General features: G+C 42.1%; 1 protein-coding gene across 1 annotated transcript in view; it reads right to left on the bottom strand.

Moving 5' to 3' along the window:
* SLC4A5 (solute carrier family 4 member 5) overlaps positions 1–19,427 on the bottom strand; it is a 94,507-nt gene that overhangs the window by 61,422 nt on the left and 13,658 nt on the right. The window contains 3 exon segments of the mRNA XM_083184511.1: positions 1,825–1,954; positions 9,888–10,079; positions 10,158–10,214. Coding sequence (XP_083040637.1) covers positions 1,825–1,954; positions 9,888–10,079; positions 10,158–10,200 — 365 coding nt within the window. The 5' untranslated portion in view covers positions 10,201–10,214.

Here is a 19,427-nt window from a genome sequence, read left to right on the forward strand (position 1 = left end):
TACTATGAAGAATCTGTGACTGTATATCAATAGTTGTGTTAGCCAGTCACCATGCTGTCATACTGTGCTGTTGTAGAAGCAGATTTAAGTTAGAAAAGGTTGGCACGATATTAAAGTCAGGTAATAATTGGTTTTAGAAATTTACACAGATTACTGTGAAATTCATAAAGAGTGCCTAGTGGTTAATCCTCATCACCCCATATTATGGAGTACAAGACATAGTTTCAGCCCCACATGGGGTACACAGGATAAAAATGCTTTTGACTTGACCTGAGATGGTGATACCTGACCCCACAGCCTTCTGGGAGGAATTTTCTAAGGGGGGTGGTTTTGATCATACAGAGGAGTCATTTGTGCACAAAGCTCCATTGCTCAAATGTGCTATAGAGCAGGCTGCAGGAGGATCAGTGATAACACAATTAAGTTTTACACCGTGCAAATGTGTCCTAGAGAGGAAATTCCTTGTGGATTTTATATGTTGACTCGTTAATCTGCTCATTTATTAAAGTGAGAATTTCTCTGGGCTCATGTAATACTTTCATTAGAGTTTAAAGCTGGATTTGTTTTGTTCTGTCTTAACAAGAATCTGTGTTGCTGTGCTAATTTGTTTCATGTAGTTGCATATTACTTACTTATTTAACTCCGCCTCTGATTACACACATATTATTAAGCAGGTCCTAATTGCTGCTACAGGGTAATTCCATGTAGTTATCCTGTTCTTATATCAGGAAATATCTCTATATATTTTTGCTCTACATTGCACTAAAGGTGCGTACACACGGGGCGATATATTGCCGGGCGATATATCAGCGAGCGAAATATCGCTCAATGCCCTCTTTTCATCGGCGACCAGAGATGGTTGCTGATGAAAAGAAACCTCTGCTGGCGGTGCCCCAGAGGTGACCAGCTGGTCGCAGGAGCAAGCTCCTGCGACCAGCGATTAGAACGGGGCTGAAAACGGGAGCGCGCACCTGGCGATTTATCGCCGAGGCACATTCCCATCACTGGCAATATGGTCGCCAGCGACCATATTCCCAGCGATATCAGCCCCTATCGCTGCCGCGTGTACACGGTTTAAGGGTTACCACCAGTCTGGGATTAATCCGGATAGTCCGGTAATTAGACCGGATGTCCGGAGTCCGGACGGGTGACGTTCCCGGACTATACAATGCCTGGGAACTGGAGACCGGAGGTGGGAGATTATGTGCTGCCGGGGAAAGCCAGCTAGAGACCGTCCATGCTGTGACTGTGAGGAAGATGAGCAGGAGCAGGTATGCCTGTGGCTATTTCAAATATCGCGTAAATATCGAAACCTCACAGCTTCCAATTCTAATAAGTAATATGAAGAGGCATTAAGGGCTAATGTGCAGGACAACATTTATAAAGAATTGAGTACATAAAAAAACATTTGTACCAATAAACAAACAAGTCTAATTGTTATTGGATGCATTATGACAGCTGGATGTCGTACATCTCCAGGTGGGTTAACCCCACATACCGCTGCCTCTATGGTTCTGCTGTCAGATATTTTCACATGGAAGATTAAACTCACATTACAAATACATGTCCGTTGTACGAAACATAAAATGGGACAATTCAACCAATTAGCGAATCAGGAGCTCAATAAAGTAATTTTATCCACCTGTTTATTGGCACAAAACACTAGAACGTTAGTCTGACTGGGCAGGGAAAACATTTCTTATTCATTCTGTTTATTGGAATAAAGGAAAGACACAATAGTAATTGTTTGCAGCATGTAAAACTTTTTAAATGGTATATTTTCCCAGCAAGCATCAGGATACGCTGTAATTAAGCTGTAATTACCTTGCTGTTTCCTTCCACTCCAGCTCATCACCGTCATGTTGCAGTGTGTCCATCTCTGTGAACAATGTGGGATTTGGAGCCTCCTCATCTTCTCCCAAAATGTATCGCAAGCGTTCAGCTGCCGGAGACACTATGGATGACATAAACCCATCACCATACAAAAGCATAAACAGAGTCAGTACATATCAATACAATATTATATAATGGTATAATAAAGCATTTGATAAGCATTCATAGACATTTTCAAAATCACCCCAAAGATTAGTCACCTCATGCCGCATTTGGCCCCGGTAGTTTGCAATTACTCCATTGGAACTTGGAATTCTATATATCCCATGCAAAATTCCTTTTATATAAATATATATATATATATATATATATATATATATATACGGCAATGGTATAGGTATGCTGCGCATAAACATAGACTCAGTCCAGCATAAAAAGCCCACAATTGGGCAGAACCAGTTCACCAAAATTCCCCAAAAATACGGGCTGCAGCTCCCTCCCAATGGCTCCTGGCATTCACAGAAGAGCCATTGGGAGTGTCCTGTTACTTGTGTTAAGGCATAATTTATGCACCATGAAGCGCCCCTCTCTCTTTCTATTTTAAAACATATATATATATATATATATATATATATATATATATATATTTTTTTTTGGGTTATCCTCTAAATCCATTTATCACCCACCTGGAATCCCTCAGTCATTCTTGTACCATCTGGGCATCACTGTCATTATACCTAAACCACACCATAGAGCCGCATGAAGTGACACACTCATCATCACCACAACTGTATTTATAGCTTCTAAATTCTGGAAAATGCGGAACATGGAATATGCAAATGCGGAACTGGAAAAGGATCACTCAGCAAGACCGCCTGTTGCACCGCATAATGAATAGCCACAAAAAAATACACAATACTCCTGGGTACATGCTGAAGATCGGGCAACAAATATTACTTTTCAACAGTGTAAAAACAACCTCTACATCTGAAATAGTGAAAGTCCTAATCTCAAGGTTTAGTACATTCTTTGAATTATCCAGATTATGTTTTTCAAGCATTCTCCGTCCTGCTAGTGAGTTGCCCAAAATTGTTCCACTTTCTGGACAGGTAATGTGGATACTAGTACAAGCCTAAGGAGGGCTGAGTGTTTGGCCGATCTGCTTGGGTGTGTATAGTACTTCATTGTTCAGTCTTGTGCTGCAGTGCCTTCCTCTTGCCATTCTGTCATTTCATATTGCAGACACACATGAAATCTATAGCACACCTGGCCTTATTGGGAACTACTTTGTCTAGTCACAGAAATTCCACATAATCTCTATTACTTAAATTACATTTTTCAGACTATAATGTTTCAGAGCAGGTTTGTTAAACTTATTAAACGCACTGTACTTACTTTCATAACCTGCTATTCTACCTGTGCTAGTTGTTTGCATCTTACAGTATGTGTAAATTTTGTTTCATGAAAAAAAAAATATATAACAAAATTGGGTACTTGTGTAATTTCACGGCGCTAGTAAATTGCATGCGATTTGCATGGGATTCGATGTGTGATGCGATTTATTACCTGTTCATACCCCCACAATCCACTACGGCATGGAGCTGATTTCATATAGTGTGGCGAGCACAGCGAGCCACCGAGCCCGAAGCGTGGCAAGCGTAGCGAGCCCTGCGAGGGGACACGGATTACTTCACATGTATTCCACGGCCCCTCGCGGAGCTCACCACGCTTCGGGCTCAGTGAATACATGTCAAGTAATCCGTGTCCGCTCGCAAGGATTCGGGCTCGGTGGCTCGCTACGCTCGCCACACTATATATAATCAACTCCATGCCGTAGTGGATAGTGGGGGTATGAACAGGTAATAAATTGCACATCGAATCGCATGCAAATCGGATGCTAATTTTTTCTCAGTCACAAAGTATTGAATTGCTTATACACACACACACACACACGTGATAACTATTACTTAATGGAATACATTGGTGGGGTTTTTTTTGAGGTAGTCATTACTTCATCTTACACTGTACATGATATTCAGTCCTTTTGATACTCAAAGAACCAGTGACACCACTTACTCACAACACATAGCGGTAGCCATTTTGTATGTTTCACCACTTGCCACATTGAGACACAATGCACCTCAGCTATATAGTGTTCATTTCACAAGATGGCCACTAGGCTTTGGGCCTTAATTATATAATTGAAGCCTTAAAATAAGTAGGCTAGAGTCTTAAAGATGATTGGTTTGCCCAATGAAGTGGCTGCATCCAATGAAAGCAGAGTGGTTTAACACACAAAATGGCAGCCTGAGTGCCTGTGGTAGGTGCGCCTCAGTGTGACAAGAGCTGAGTGTTAGTGCAGAATGATTTCCTCTCAGTAGGTGGCACTACCTCTGCATGAAAACACAGAAGTAAATATAATTCCAGCGGGGGTCATATTATTTCAAAGAACCATTAAGAACAAACATAACAGTCTCGGCATTGTTTCTTTGGCTGGATTACCCAGAAATGCAGTTTTCACGCATTGTATGTCAAAAGTTAATCCCACATTATTTCTGTAGAAGAATTCCTCTTCGTTCTATACCTGCATTCAGAAGTTTAATTACTGAGCAGTGACAGAAAAGCAGAATGTAATAATGTTAATTTGTATTAGCAGGAAGCTGAGATGACAGATATAGATCAGGTAAATAATCATGCGTGAACAGGGCAGTGAGTGTCGCTGAAATTCTAGCATTGTTGCAGCAATTTTGTGCCCATCATTTGGACCGTACATAGAGAAAGCATTTTAGAGTAATTCAGTAGAGAAAAAAACAAATATACATTACTGAGGAATCGGATGTCAGAAGTCTACAATCACAGCCCACAATGTCATGTCCAATGTGTGTATTTAAAAAAAATAAAGAACATTTTCCCCACCTCATAATATTAGTTTGTTTTATTGTCAAATAATTACCAGGGCCCAGGCAGTGACTTTTATGTTAGTTGTTTTGGGTGGTTTTAATGATTATCATGCTGGAGGGTCTCGGGTGCCACTTCCTCCCCAACCCACCATTGTAGACAGTGGGGAGAGAGAAAGAGGACACTGCTGCTGTATGCTGTGCAAGGGAGAGAGGCAGCTGCATCGTGCGCAGTGGGAGAGGCGATTACATCAAGCCCCTCCCTTTGCAGCAGCCGTCACCGCCAACCCCTGCTCCCCACCTACCATGTATGGCTCAGGGACTACAAAAAAATATGGCATTGGCCACACCACCTCCAGTACCTGGGCCCGACACTGCTGTCCGCGCTGCTGAGGATTGGTCATTTGTTTTAGCATTTGAAAATAAAAATAAAACAAGAAAATTAAAAATAATTCAAGATCAAATTCATAGCATATTATTATTTTTATCGTTGAGAGCTTTCAGATCGATTAAAATCTAACTCAATCAATGTTGGGCTTCCAGGGCTAGAGAACACATTTACTAATATTACACATTTACTTCATAATAATGAATATAAAAATGAATCTGTTAGCAAATTGTGTGTTTTCGCCAGGGAAGCACAACATTGTTTAAGTTAGAGTTTATTCTATCTAATATCGACCAACATTGATTAACAGAACAACCAACCAAACAAACAAAAAAAAATCTAAAAAATGAAACTTTTAATAAATATACCCCTTAGTCTACTTTGCAAAACTAGTACCTGGAATCAAAACCTTAAACAATTTGAAGATGAAGGTACTTAAAATTATTACTGCACATAATATCTGATATGTTTGGTATTACACAGCCACAGGGAAGCTAATGCAGCAGGAGGCGCCTGTGGGAAAAAGACGCCTCTTGCCAGCATCTGCGATCAAAGTGCTCAATCCAAAAAAACGCAGCATCGTCACGATGGTCGTACCCCTTGGACATCTGTGTAAACTGACGTTTAAAAGAGAAATGTAAAGACTACCACACAAGTTTGTATCTAAAAGCCACCCTATATATAATATTCCCTCTAATGGTGATCACTTGCGGATGTGCTACCAACTACCGAAATAGCAACTGGCCAGAGGCGGAACCACCATTGGTGCAGCAGGTGCATTGCACCAGGGCCCCTAAAGACTAAAGGGACGACTGCTGCCACCCACTGCAATGTAGCATATTGTGAACTTGGGTTGGAGTGGAGGAGGGGGGCCCAAATTATATTTGTGCACCTGGGCCAACCACTCACAATTTCCGCCACTGCAACTGACTCTCTAACACCGCACCTCGGACCCGGGTAATTTGCTGGGTTGGTGACGTATGGACCTGGGTCGAGGTGTGTTGTGAAAGCACCACAGTATACTGCTTATATATATACTGTTGATAGTGCATTACTTTGCTACCTCTTTTCTCTTAGGGAATAAGCCAAAATTGACTGAGATTGGCGTGGGAACTTCTCTTCTCCGGGCATGACAGCTACGTCCAATGACGCATAACCTGGGGTTTGGCACACCTATTGTAGAATGGCCCTGATCACCACCCCCAGCATGTCATTCTTTCTATGGCTAATGACGGGACTGGGAGTGGTCACACAGGACCCATTCTGCACATGCACTGTACGGCTCCAGCGCAATCCCTGTGAGTCCACCATCAGATTATGAACGATTCTGAATCAGGCCCAATCAGTGGCTCTGCTGTTGCATCCTACAAATCATGTTTTCATCTTGTATTTATACTGTATCACCCGCCAACCCTTGCAAGCATCCAAAGAACATTGTTCAATTTTACTGTGTTTTACAAGAAATCCTCCGATAAACTTTTCCTTATACAGCACTAAAGAAAGCAGAAATACTAAGAGGCATATGTATCGCCAAGGTTTGATACACCTCCCCCTAAGGGTAAGGGTGAACTTTATCAAAGTCTGGAGAGACCCAAAGCACCAACTGATCAACCACAAATTGTAACATGGCAGTTAGAAGCGACTTTGTTGGTACTTGGGGTCTATGTACCATTGAGAGAGATAAAGTGGACAGAGCTGGGTTTAAAAAAGACAATTAGGAGCTGGTTGGCTGATACTTTGGGTGAAATGTAATAGGGTGAGAGAATCAGAAAGTGAGAGATTTGGTAAGCAATATAATTTTTTTTAAAAGCGGCAGTCAAACTGGTTTTGCAGTGTAAATGTTTGCCGCTTTAAAACAAAATGGAGATTTCTTACCATATCTCTCACTTTCTGAATTTCTCATCCTATTAAAGTTCCCCCTTTATCTCTGTCCATTTTTATCCCTTTTCAAAGCTAAGTACATAGACCCCTTTATCTCTCTCCATTTAATTTCTCACTAAACTTTAATCAATTTCCCGCTAAGGCTGCATCAAAGACAAAGTTTAAGAGACACATGCTGAGACGTACTATGCCTTAGAGATATATAAAGTGGAGAAAGATAAAGTACAAGCCAATACGCTCCCTAACTGCCATGTACCGGCTATGTTTGAAAAATGACAGGAGCTGATTGGTTGGTATTTTTTTGCTGAATGAAACGAAAAGATCATTCTGAAAAAAAAAAAAAAATTATAAATAAAAGAAAACCCACCCAGCTCTCCTCCATAGTGAAACATTGTTTAATAATAAGGTAAATTAGGCAAATATTAATATAATTAATATTATTATTATAAATTATAATAATAATTATAATTATGTCAGACATTGAAATAACATATAAAACAGTTGTGCCACCAGTATGAATGACATAAGGGCAGGAGACACTGGAGGCAACATGCATGAGTGCCTCATACCTCTGTAGTAATATAGTGCAGGTTCCGTGCTTACCTGGAGGTGCTTGCAGCATGTTGTGCTCCCGTCCTCTTCTCTAGTGACTGAAGTTTCTGTGCTTCAGCTACAAAGCTTAATGAGCAGATTACTGAGAATTTCAAGTGCTTTGCCTTGGACAGGGGCTTTCAGAGTGTGAGGTCACAAAACCCTTGCTACATCGTCACGCTAACCATACCGAATATAATGCAGCCCATGGTTTAATCATTTATCATATTTTAATATTACTTTTTTATTCAATTATTTTAAAGATATTACTTTAAAGGTGATTTTTATCATTAAAATGTTAACCCCATGAGTACCCACAATGATCCTGTAATTCATAATTTTTTACGTTATCCAGTCAAAGATCGACCGTAATAAGTTCGACAGTCAATCTTTCAACTTGGGAAAAAGGCAGTTGAGGGGAGCCGGAGATCACCGCTGCTCTGTTCTGCAGTGCAGGGAGGGAGTCAGGGGCTGTAAAAGTGCGAGGCCACACCCTCTACCAGAGGCCACGCCACCGCCTCTTAGCTCCGCCCCTTTTTTGGGCCAGCTGCACCTTATTTTTGCGTGGCAGGTACCATTTTCCATGGGAGAAAAATTGGGAGGTATGGGGGTCTGCACCCAATACAGTTATGTCACTGCTGTCCAGCTATCTTTAGAGATAAGAGACAATGCAGCATTCAAGGTACTCCCTTGACATATAAAGCCAATCGAAATTCTATTCTTCTGTAAGCTTGGAGTCAGAAGTACCTACTGTACATGTGCAACTAACTAATGACTAGAGACAGGATTATATGCAACATAAAAAGCTTGAAATATGCATGCAAATATGCATGAAATATACTTAAAATATGCATGAAAAGTGTTTAAAATATGCTACATTAAATAATAAAAAAAGTAATTTTTAACTTATTTATTTAAAAATCAGCATACAATTAGTTGAAAATAAACCTCAAAAATAGGCCCACAGCATCTGCAGATGTCTAGTGCTGTACACAGGATTTTTTTTCTTCCTGGCTGCTACAGCAGACTGCAGCGTCCAAAGCTCTTCTTGCTACACGGACCCTCATCTCCAGCGCCGAAGGATCAAATGTCAGCATAGCGTGTGAGGGCGGCGCAGTGGAAGGCTTCCTCCCTGCGCCGCATACTCACTGTGACACGGCATTTCCTCCGCGCCGCGTGATGTCACAACCCTTCCGCCCACCTCCTCTGCTGCAGAAGTCTGTCTCTTGGTGTAAGGTCCCAGGCCAGGGGCAGGCAAAGGTTTAGGAACTTAATAATGCCCCTACTGACTTTTATCAACATGGATTGGCAGCCTAGAGCAGTGTCAGACATAGCGTACATCCAAGGTTCCCCACACTGCTCACATATTACCCCAGCCTGCACACTCTACCACTACCTGGCCAGCAGCAGCAGGGCAAAGCAGTGCTGTGACTCGCGGGTGGAAAGAGGGCGGGGCCTAAAATATGCACCATCACTAGATTTTAGGTAAAATATGCAATAACCAGTGAGAATGGGCAAAATATGCAAATACATATGCAGATATGCAAATGCATATAATCCTGTCTCTACTAATGACATTTGTGCTGGCTACACACAGACCAATTCTTCCTCCCCCAAGTTTCTCTCCAACAGAATCTAAGTAGAGTTTTGCCGCCACTTTGATCAAAATGCTCGAGACCTGGCAGGTAAAGAAAAGGAATTATCTGCTGACATGTTTTAATGGCCCCCATACACTATGCAACTTCTCCAAGGGGGGAAGTCGTATTCGATGCTCCTTGAACCAAGCACACATACGATATATTGTATGCGGTCCTTCTGCATATGATATACGGTATGCGATCCTGTTCCCTGCTGCTGGGAGGTCCGACCTCTGATTCCGATGAACACGGGGCCGCACATCAGACCAGATCGGATGTAAAACACCTCAGATTTTGCCACTTTTCACCCAATTTTTCAGCCCAATTCATCGGAATTGGGTAAAAAGAGACCAAATTGGACTAGTGTATGGGGGCCTTAAGGTAAGTGCTTGTTGACTACAATGTATACAGTACTGTAATGTGGGACAGTAATTCAAATTAATTGTTAAAAAATTATACCTGTAGCTTTATTTTTATATACAGTGGCATCTTATAGTATGTGAGTTTGCAAATCTCTTTGAATTAAGCAAACTACATTTTTATTATAAGGTACAAAAATGTTGTTCTGAAATTTGGAAATCTGTCAACAAAGTGACCATTGCTTTCAGAAATATTGTCAGTTCCAGTCACCTACTATTGTTCCCAGAATGCATCACTTACTAGTTCTGCTAATATTATACGTTTCGTTGTCGTAGTTGAGCCTTCCTCCTTCATCTGTATCCGAGGGTTCATCCCGGCCATAATGCTTCTCATTTTCACTGCTCCTGTCCCGACTGGACAAGGATCTTCGCCGCCGCCTCTTTCTTCTGTAACTCCTGGGAGCTGGAACCCCGATGTAGATAGAGTGATAGTCTGCAGAGAGAATACCAGTCAGCATCAGTAATCACTAATAGAATTTCCCACAAACCAAACACCCTCCTCTGCTCTTACCCTCATCCTCATATCTCTTCCTGGGTGTGATATCATCATCCATTATATCTTACAAACCTGCAAGAGAAAGCACAATAGGTTAATGCTTGTAGCGAATCAATTCTATATCAATAGCTATATCAATACTATCTATCAGTGAGCCACATGTACTAACTTAAAAAAGTGTTCATCTAGGATCTGATTGTTCGGTAGCTGTTCTCTCTCCATTTATCACTCTCTGAGACTTAGGACCTTATTTTGATTCATTTGATCCCCCGTGCGTTCCCGTAGTGTGCGTCTGCGCACGCACAGACGCATTTCTGTGCATGTGCAGATGCAGGGTGCGTGCACCCACGGGACCCTACACAGCGGGTGGGGGACGGCGAAGGGTGAGGGTGCCAGGCAGCCTCATTACCATATGGGAAAGCCCAGCAATTCATGGGTGTTACCGGTAAAGAGGCCTTGACATGGGTGCGGGGGGGCGGGCAGCTGACATCCCCGGATGTCAGCTGCCCGCCCTGTCCTTGCACAGGGCGCTCGCAATTTAGAGACACCATATAGGTGTCTCTGAACTGCAAGTGCTGGAGAAATTATTCGATGTCACTCCACCTGCAAATGGATGATTATATAAATCATCCATTCACAGACGTGCGGGGGATGTTGCACATACGAGGGCGGGCAAACGGCAGCATCTGATGGACTCACAAGTCAATCAGAATAAGGTCCTTAGTTCTGAGGCTAAGATTTCTAGGGTGTAGTATGAGGGCCTGACAGTTGGGATTCCGATGTTTAGTATACCGATATCGGAATCCTGACTGCCGGTACTCCGACAGGGGGACGAGTGCAAAGAAGCTGCCCCACATGCAGGTTGGGGGGGGGGGGGCAGTTGGTGGAACAGGTGATCACTGGCTGCTCTGCAGAGCAGCCGATGATCACTTAATAGACGCTGTGCACATTGCATGGCATCTACCAGTGCTGGGACTAGAGCTGGGGGCAGTCCACCTACTCAGGGAGTGCTGGGCACGTGGTGGACTCTTCACCCCTCAATAGAGACACCCATTGCAGTATGTAAGTGTATGCACCACAGGACAGGACAAACAAGACTTTTGGATCATTTGGATCTGTAGGGCACTTGTTCTATATAAGTGTGCTGACTGATTCTGGGATTGGTTTCTGGCTGACTGCCTCAATATAGATGCACAGAGTAGTGGTGACATCATGTTTGTCTATTTTTTTATTAAACTGAATGCTAGAGACAACTAAACTGTAACTTTTGTTTGTCCAAAGAGGAGCAGCAAATACAGTGATGAGGGTATGATAACACTGGCCACAACCATTCCTATTGGAGAAAAGGATGCAAAAGGAGATAATTGAATAATTTGCGTGGATGTATCATTTATCACCTGCAGGGACAGAGCTTGTAAGAAAGCTCTGTCCCTGCCAATCAACTTATCAGAAAGCTCAGGGCACGCGGTACACTCATGAATACACTGTCAACCTAATGATCCACACCCATTTTCTACATATCAATGCACAAATCCTTTGGATGATTATTACTTGTACCTAGGGATAGCCATCGGGTGTGTTTGTGTGTGTGTGTGTGTGTGTGTGTGGGGGGGTAACCATCAATGGTCATTATCAATGGTACCATTGGTAGTAACCGCAACTATCATTCCTGCTCTATTACTCACTGGGCTATGGGCCAATTAGAACCTGGGGTGGGGCATTTTTGGGTGAGACAGCAGAGGAGTTAAATTCAGTGTCCTGCCTGGCATCATGTACAAATATCACTGGGGAACGCTGTAAAAATAATGGTGGAGGCCGTGGAGCACAAATGACAAAATCATCTAACATTGGTGGTTGTGAAACAGGTATTAATGTGATTGGTTGTGACAAATAAGTGAGAACAAATAAGTGAAAATCCGTTTTATGCACAGAATATACACTTTTCTTTGTTTGGATTAAGACACACATAGGGAGATATGTACTAAGCCTTGGAGAATGATGGATAAAGTACCAGCCAATCAGCTATTACACAGTGTCTGCAAAATGACAATTAGGAGCTGCTTTGTTGGTACTTAGGCCCTTTTCTAATCTGTTCGTTCCCCGCGCATTCGCACCGGGGGCTGATGTCTGCACTCTGCTCGTGCGCATATTCACATATGCACATGGCTGCTGAGCGGGTGCCTTCAGCGACTTGCATAGACACCGAGCCATTTGCACAGAGGGGGCACGATGGATGCCGGTAGGGAGCATTTGATTGGGGACTCCCAATATTTCCTGGAGGAAAACCGGGGGTTCCCCGAGTGAACGCAGGCAGTCAGCTGTCTGCCAGGGGTGGGCAGCTGAGGTCCCAAAACTGACATATTTGCGAGCAAGGGGAAAAAATAATTTGATGGTTGGCGACCATTAAGTGAATTCACCCCCGTATGCTAGCGTGCAAATAGATGTATATGCAGAAAATTTAAACGGCAGGGATGTTCAGAGCACGGCGGGACACACACACACACACACACACACATTCACTCGTACGATGGGCGGCATTAGATGACTCGCTAAGCAAGGATTTTTCACTGCTACCAGAATCACGCCCTTAATCTCTCTCAAAGGCTTCGTACATCTGCCGCATAGTGAGTTAGACAACTGCTGCGTCTTTTTCTTTTTAATCCAACAAACAATCCGTAGGCCTAATTAAGACTATACAATATAATCACTGATTACTATAAAAAAAATATTTTATATACTGAAGGACAGTTCCTGGTCTGCAAAGGTTTACTTTGGTTCTTCTAACTATAGAGTATGACACATGGGTCTTTGTGTATCACAAACAAACTATTTTCCCCCATAATTTAACTAATTTGTGCTCAAATTAAGAAAATAAATATTTCTCATTTCATACAAAAGTTTCACTTTACCTGGAGCCCAGAAAATATATGGTGTATCTATAGATTGTAAACTTGCGAGCAGGGCCCTCCTACCTCTATGTCGGTTTGTTTCTACCCAGTTGCACTATTGTTTGCAATTGTAAAGGGCAACAGATTATGCTGCTCTATATAAGAAACTGTAAATAAAAATAAATGGGATGCGGTCATTTGGTCTACTGCATTATGGTAGAAAGTCATTAGGTCGAATCCATTAGGTCGACATGCTAAAAGGTCGACATAACTCTAGGTCGACATGGGAAAAGGTCGACATGATTCTAGTGCGAAAGGTCATTAGTTCGACAGGTCATTAGTTCGACAAGGTGATTAGTTCGACATTGTCTATGTCGACATTCACAAGGTCGACATGGAGTTTTTCACTGTTTTTTGAGCCAACATGTGCCGACAGGCGGTATTTCATGCCCTACCATCCACTAGGGCGTGGTGGGAGAATAAAATAGTGTGCCGAGCGTAGCGAGTCACCGTGCCCGACGCATAGCGAGCGCAGCGAGCGATGCGAGGGGATGCAGTGCACTTTAAACTGTGTTCATGTCGACTGTGTTGACATTCAGGTAAAAAAAACTGTGAAAAACCCCATGTCGACCTTGTGAATGTCGACATAGACAATGTCGAACTAATGACCTTGTCGAACTAATGACCTGTCGAACTAATGACCTTTCGACCTAGAATCATGTCGACCTTTTCCCATGTCGACCTAGAATCATGTCGACCTTTTAGCATGTCGACCTAATGGATTCGACCTAATGACTTTCTACCATAATGCAATAGACCCAATGATCCCAACCCGTTGGCTCAGGTCACAGCCATTGAGCAGTAAGCAAGGGGTTGGATTTGATCTTGTACCAGTAATATGCAATATAGAGGGAAACAAGACTGTGGTAGTGTTTTATTCATGCACACTTTATATTAAAATGTGCCTGTGTATGTGTGTGTGTGTGTATATGTATATATATATATATATATATATATATATATATATATATATATATATATATATATATATATATATATAGTAAGGATGGGTACAGGTCTTGTTACTTATTAATAGTGATGAATTGATGTAGAAGTAGCTCCTCATAGCTTTACAATTGTTGGAATCTGCTACTCCTGTTAAAAAATAGTTTTTCCCTGTGTGTTATATGGAGTATAAAGTGGTCTGTGGGAAAATTAACACAGGATTCTGGAGAACTGCAGAACTGTGCTTTTACTAGCTGCAAGTCATGCTGTACTGAGCAATTGCTGCAAAAGCACTTCCTGTATAACAAACACTTCCTGTATAAAAACACTTCCTGTATAAAAAGGGAATGGCAATAATTCAACTTCTGTCATTCCCCTTATATATACAGTACATTGAGTTTAACAGAATACAGAAAATTTACTGCATTGACATCTATTAGAAGTGTATAATCAGATAGGAAAGAAACATTCACTGATATGGATTTTGACAAACTTGGTACTCAAAATAAATAAAAACAATGGACTGCGTCTGCTTAAGGTATAGTACTGTAAAAAAGCAAAGTACAGATGCAGTGGCACTCATAGATCAGATAGGATCGTGGATAGGATCTTAAGGCACATCCGATTTGCATCCTATCTTGACTATATAGTGCAGATCTGCACTATATAGACAAGGCAGCCAAGACTTTCTGGCTTCCGATACATGAACGCGCATCAGGATCGCAAGGGTTAAAACCCTTGCGATCTGCATCCGATGCCGATCCGATGTTGACTATATAGTCAACATCGGAAAGGAAATCGTACCGTGTGTACACAACAATACTGTATATCCTCACTCCTGTTTGTTGCTCCTAATCCCCACCTGCAGCTCGGAATCGTCACGCTGCAATATTTCCCCTCAATGTGCTTCTATGAGCCGTGGGAGCGAATTAGACACACACATGGCAATGGGATCGCGCCAATCTCCATTGGAGTTGCATATGGCCATTGGCACAGTATAGATGAGCGCGGATAGTAATCAAATGCTTTTTACAACCACACAGGAAATATTTTTGGGTTTTTACAGGGTTTTACTGCTACTAAAAAACCCTACAAACAAAACATTTGCAGAAATTGTAAGAATTATGCAAGATCATTTGTTGTCTAAACTACTGATTGCTGAGACTAATTTCTTAACCGGAACAAAAACGAAGAGGGATCCATTGCTGTTTTCATTGCTCAGCTTAAGAGATTGTCCGAGTACTGCCGGCCCTGGCACAGATTGAATGATGCCCTCAGGGATAGATTAGTATGTGGAATTTTGAATGAAAGGATACAGAAGAGGCTAGTAACAGAGGTAGACCTCACGTCCTAATGTGCAGTGGACATAGCACTATCTATGGAAACAGCAACTGGAGCTCTAACTGAGAAACAGAATCCAATGGTACCAGTGGATGTGGGGATAAGGGGAGAGCTTATCCTGGGGTGCCGCCAGGTCAGTTAGCGCTCAATTTAAAAATACCTAAATGTATGACCTAATGTAGGTGAAATTATCTTGTAGCATAGGACCACCAGAGCAGAGACGATTTGCCATGGCTGTTGGTTTATCATGTGTTTGCAAATTTATGTAGAGGTCATCTCTGCATTGGGATCATCATGTAGGATGTAAGTCTCTGTTGCCAGCCCATTGAAGTGTGGTGGGCTACCTTGTTTTTTTACTTGTCTATTTTAGCCCCTCCCCTAAATGTTACGGTGATGGAACAATAAATACATTGAACTAAAATCATTCAACTGCCATTTTGTGCATCACTATTCTAAGAGGCATATAGGAAGTCAGCAGCTGGACGTTATGCTGATCATTGTAGAATCCTTGGGTGTGTCCAGGGGATACTGTTATTGGGTCTACAGCAAGTTGGTCGGCAGTCATTGGTTCGACACCGTTAGGTCGACATGGGGATAGGTCAACATGGTTCTAGGTCAACATGGGCCAATGTCGACATGGGTCTAGGTCGACATGGGTTTAGGTCGACAGGTCATTAGGTCAACACAAGCATTAGGTCGACAGTGTCTAAGTCGACAGTCAAAAGGTTGACATGGGGTTTTCCCCTGTTTTTTTGAGCCGACATGTGCCGACATGCTCTATTTTATGCCCTACCATCCACCCAGGATAGAGAACAGAGAGTGGTGGTTAATGGAGAATTTTTCAGTTGGATACCAGTAGTATGTGTGGTACCACTGAGATCGATTCTTGGGCCTCTTCTCTTTAAATGATTCATTAATGATATAGAGGAGGGAATACTTAGCAACTTATCCCTCTTTACCGGATGACACAAAACTGTGTCGGCTGATTAATATGGTTAAGGATTACTCCACGTTACAAAGGGATCTAAATAAACTAGATGAGTCAGCAAAAAATGGAAAATGTGGTTCAATGTGGACAAATGTAAGGTTATACATCTCGGGAGACATAACCAATGTGCTAAGTATAACTTAAATGGTGTAGAATTAAGTAAATCAGAATTGGAAATGGCCCTCCAGCTGCCAGTGCGTGAGATGCACCCGCGTCCCAGTTTAATGGAGTCCCTGTTTTCCGGCGCTTATCAGAGGGGACGTTGTGGCAGGCGCTGGGGTAGGACAAGGGACGCTCCATCTGTAGGAGTCCAAATTGGCAATAAACAGGAGGGCACTGCTCAGTGTCAGGTAGCAGCAAATACAGCAAATAAGATACTAGCCTGTATAAAAAGGTGTATGGAATCCAGGGATGTCATTGTACAGGGCACTTGTTAGACCTCAGCTAGAATTTGGAGTGCAATTCTGGTCTCTGCATGACAAAAAAAGACATCCTAGACCTGGAAAAAGTCCAGAGAAGGACAACCAAACTAATGAAAGGGATGGAGACCTTAGGCTGTGAGGAAAGACTAGCCAATTTGGGAATGTTCACGCTAGAAAAGAGATGCCTAAGGGGTGATATGCTTAACATGCACAAATATATTAAGGGCAATTACAATGATCTGTCGGACAGCCTATTTCCTTTGAAATCAGTTACTAGTATACGAGGGCATGCACTTACACTGGAGAAGAGAAGGTTTAGTACACTAATACCCAGGGCTTAAAGTGGTCATGCAGAGGTGGGAGAACTAATTTCTCTTTGCCACCTAATGATCCCCCCTCCCCTCCCCCCATTAAGCAGAGACAGGGCCAGTGGTAGGGTTTTTGGCATCCCCCTACCAACTAGAATGCTTTTCTGTGAGAATTACTGTGCAGGGCTGGAGGTTAAAATATTCCACCTCAACATGGGCCAGATTCTCTAAGCTTCAAAAGTGATAAAATGGAGAGTGATAAACAGCCAGCCAATCAGCTCCTACCTGCCATGTCACAGACAATCTCAGGCAGGAGCTGATTGGATGGCTGTTTATCACTCTCCATATTATCCCTTTTGAAGCTTAGAGAATCTGGCCCCATTAGAGGTGGTGGAACTCAGTTCCACCCTGTTCCCCCTCACTTTAACCCCTGGTAATACCCCTTTCACATTGCAACTATGACCCGGTAATTAGTGCAATGTGAAAGGGGTTACCACGTCCCAAAAATTGGTAGCAACACGGCAAAATGAACTGGTAAAAATCAGAGTCCTTACCGGTTCCTTGCCATGTTGCTTGGCGGTGTGAACGGGTTAAATGACCGACCCATTTCCCATTCACACTAGGGAGGAGGCAGCGCTAAGCACTGCCTCTTCCCCCACCCCCGAATATGTGCAGACTCCCCGCCATGCCCCAGGATAACGTCAGCGAAACGGCATTATTACTGGCTCGCTGTGGGGATGTCAACATCCCAAAATGAAGGTTCAGTCGACCCGTTTCAAAGTCCCGATGCAAACCTTCATTTTGCGATCTGTAAGCAGCATTGAAAGGAAGTGCTTTTTTAGGACTGTAACATTGTCGAACTCTCTTCCAAGTGAGGTGGTGTCGGCAGATACAATAACCTCATTTAAATTAAGGCTAGACAATCATTTATTAGATAAAAATATCAAGGGATATAACCGGTAATCAAAGATTGAACTTGATGGATGTAAGTCTTTATTCTACCTAAACTACTATGTAACATATTCCATTGGGGACTGCAAAATGTCAATTGTTATATCAGACAGTAGTGACTTTGTTTTATTTTGCATTACACATGTCTCAAGCGATTACTTAGGAAACCGACATACAAGCAAATAAGTCTATTTTCACAATATCTAATGTGCCTACAGAACATTGAGTTAAGTGAACATGTCCTGTAGTTTAATATACTTAGACGCCAGTAACACTGAACAGTACCAAAACAAGGTTTATAGATTTTACAAAGGCTGTCCGTACAAATGAGCAATTATTTGTCATGGCCACATGAGAGCAGCGCAGTACAGAAAGAAGAAAGCACAGTCAGTTTTAAGCAGAAAATTATCCCAGCAAACACATTTTACAGTACAAAAGCTGTAGAATTATACCTGTAAGTATCACACAGAGGCAGAACTCTGGGAGGCAATGGTGTCATCTGCCGCTGGGCTCCTGCTCTCAAGGGGGCACCTCTCCACCACTGCCAGTTTAAATTCATTAATTGAAAGCCATCAAAATTACTTCTGTGGCTGAGTTCTGAAATATATGTGTGACTGTGTTCTCCCTCTCTTCTGTATATACATACAGTATATAATATATATTTCATAACAGACTATATATATTTATATATTTTGAATAACATTGTGTGTGTGTGTGTGGGGGGGCACCAATATTCATCTTGCCTCCGGGCAACTGGGACAAACTTACGCCACTGGTATCACATATACAGTACACAAGGTATACCTATAACAGTGTTGATTAAAGCTAAAGATGAAGAAAATTACACTACATAGAAATTTTCTATAAAACTGCAACTTAATTGTAAAAAGTGGAAAGTAACAGTAGATTTTGGTGACAGCCCAAAAAATATAGAGAGCCATGGATAACATAGGCTTGCATGTGAAGCAAGATTTATACTCCATAATTCATGGAAAAATGTCAGCCAGAGACATGTGGACTGCATTGAAAAAAGTATTTAATTAGGATGGAGGTCTCATGAGGAGAATACATTTAAGATGTGCAGTGTACTGTAACACACAGCTACATGAATGCTGAAGTATGAATGATTATATAGCCCAGATGATGTCTGTCTCTCATTCATTAAGATCTGCTGGCATACAAATAGATGAAGAAATAGCAACAGCCATGCTTCAAAATTTAACACCAGCATTTGACTTCTTAGTTGTAGCAATAGATGCAAACAAAGCAAAGTTTACAATAGACAAAGTACGAGCAAAACTTTTTATAGTATTAGTACCCTGTGGATCTAATGCTGAGGAAAAGGTTCAGAAAATGTAAGATCACGTGTTATAATTAACACA

Source organism: Crinia signifera, chromosome 4 (assembly GCF_055691185.1).
Source record: "Crinia signifera chromosome 4, ASM5569118v1, whole genome shotgun sequence".
Classification (NCBI taxonomy): domain Eukaryota; kingdom Metazoa; phylum Chordata; class Amphibia; order Anura; family Myobatrachidae; genus Crinia; species Crinia signifera.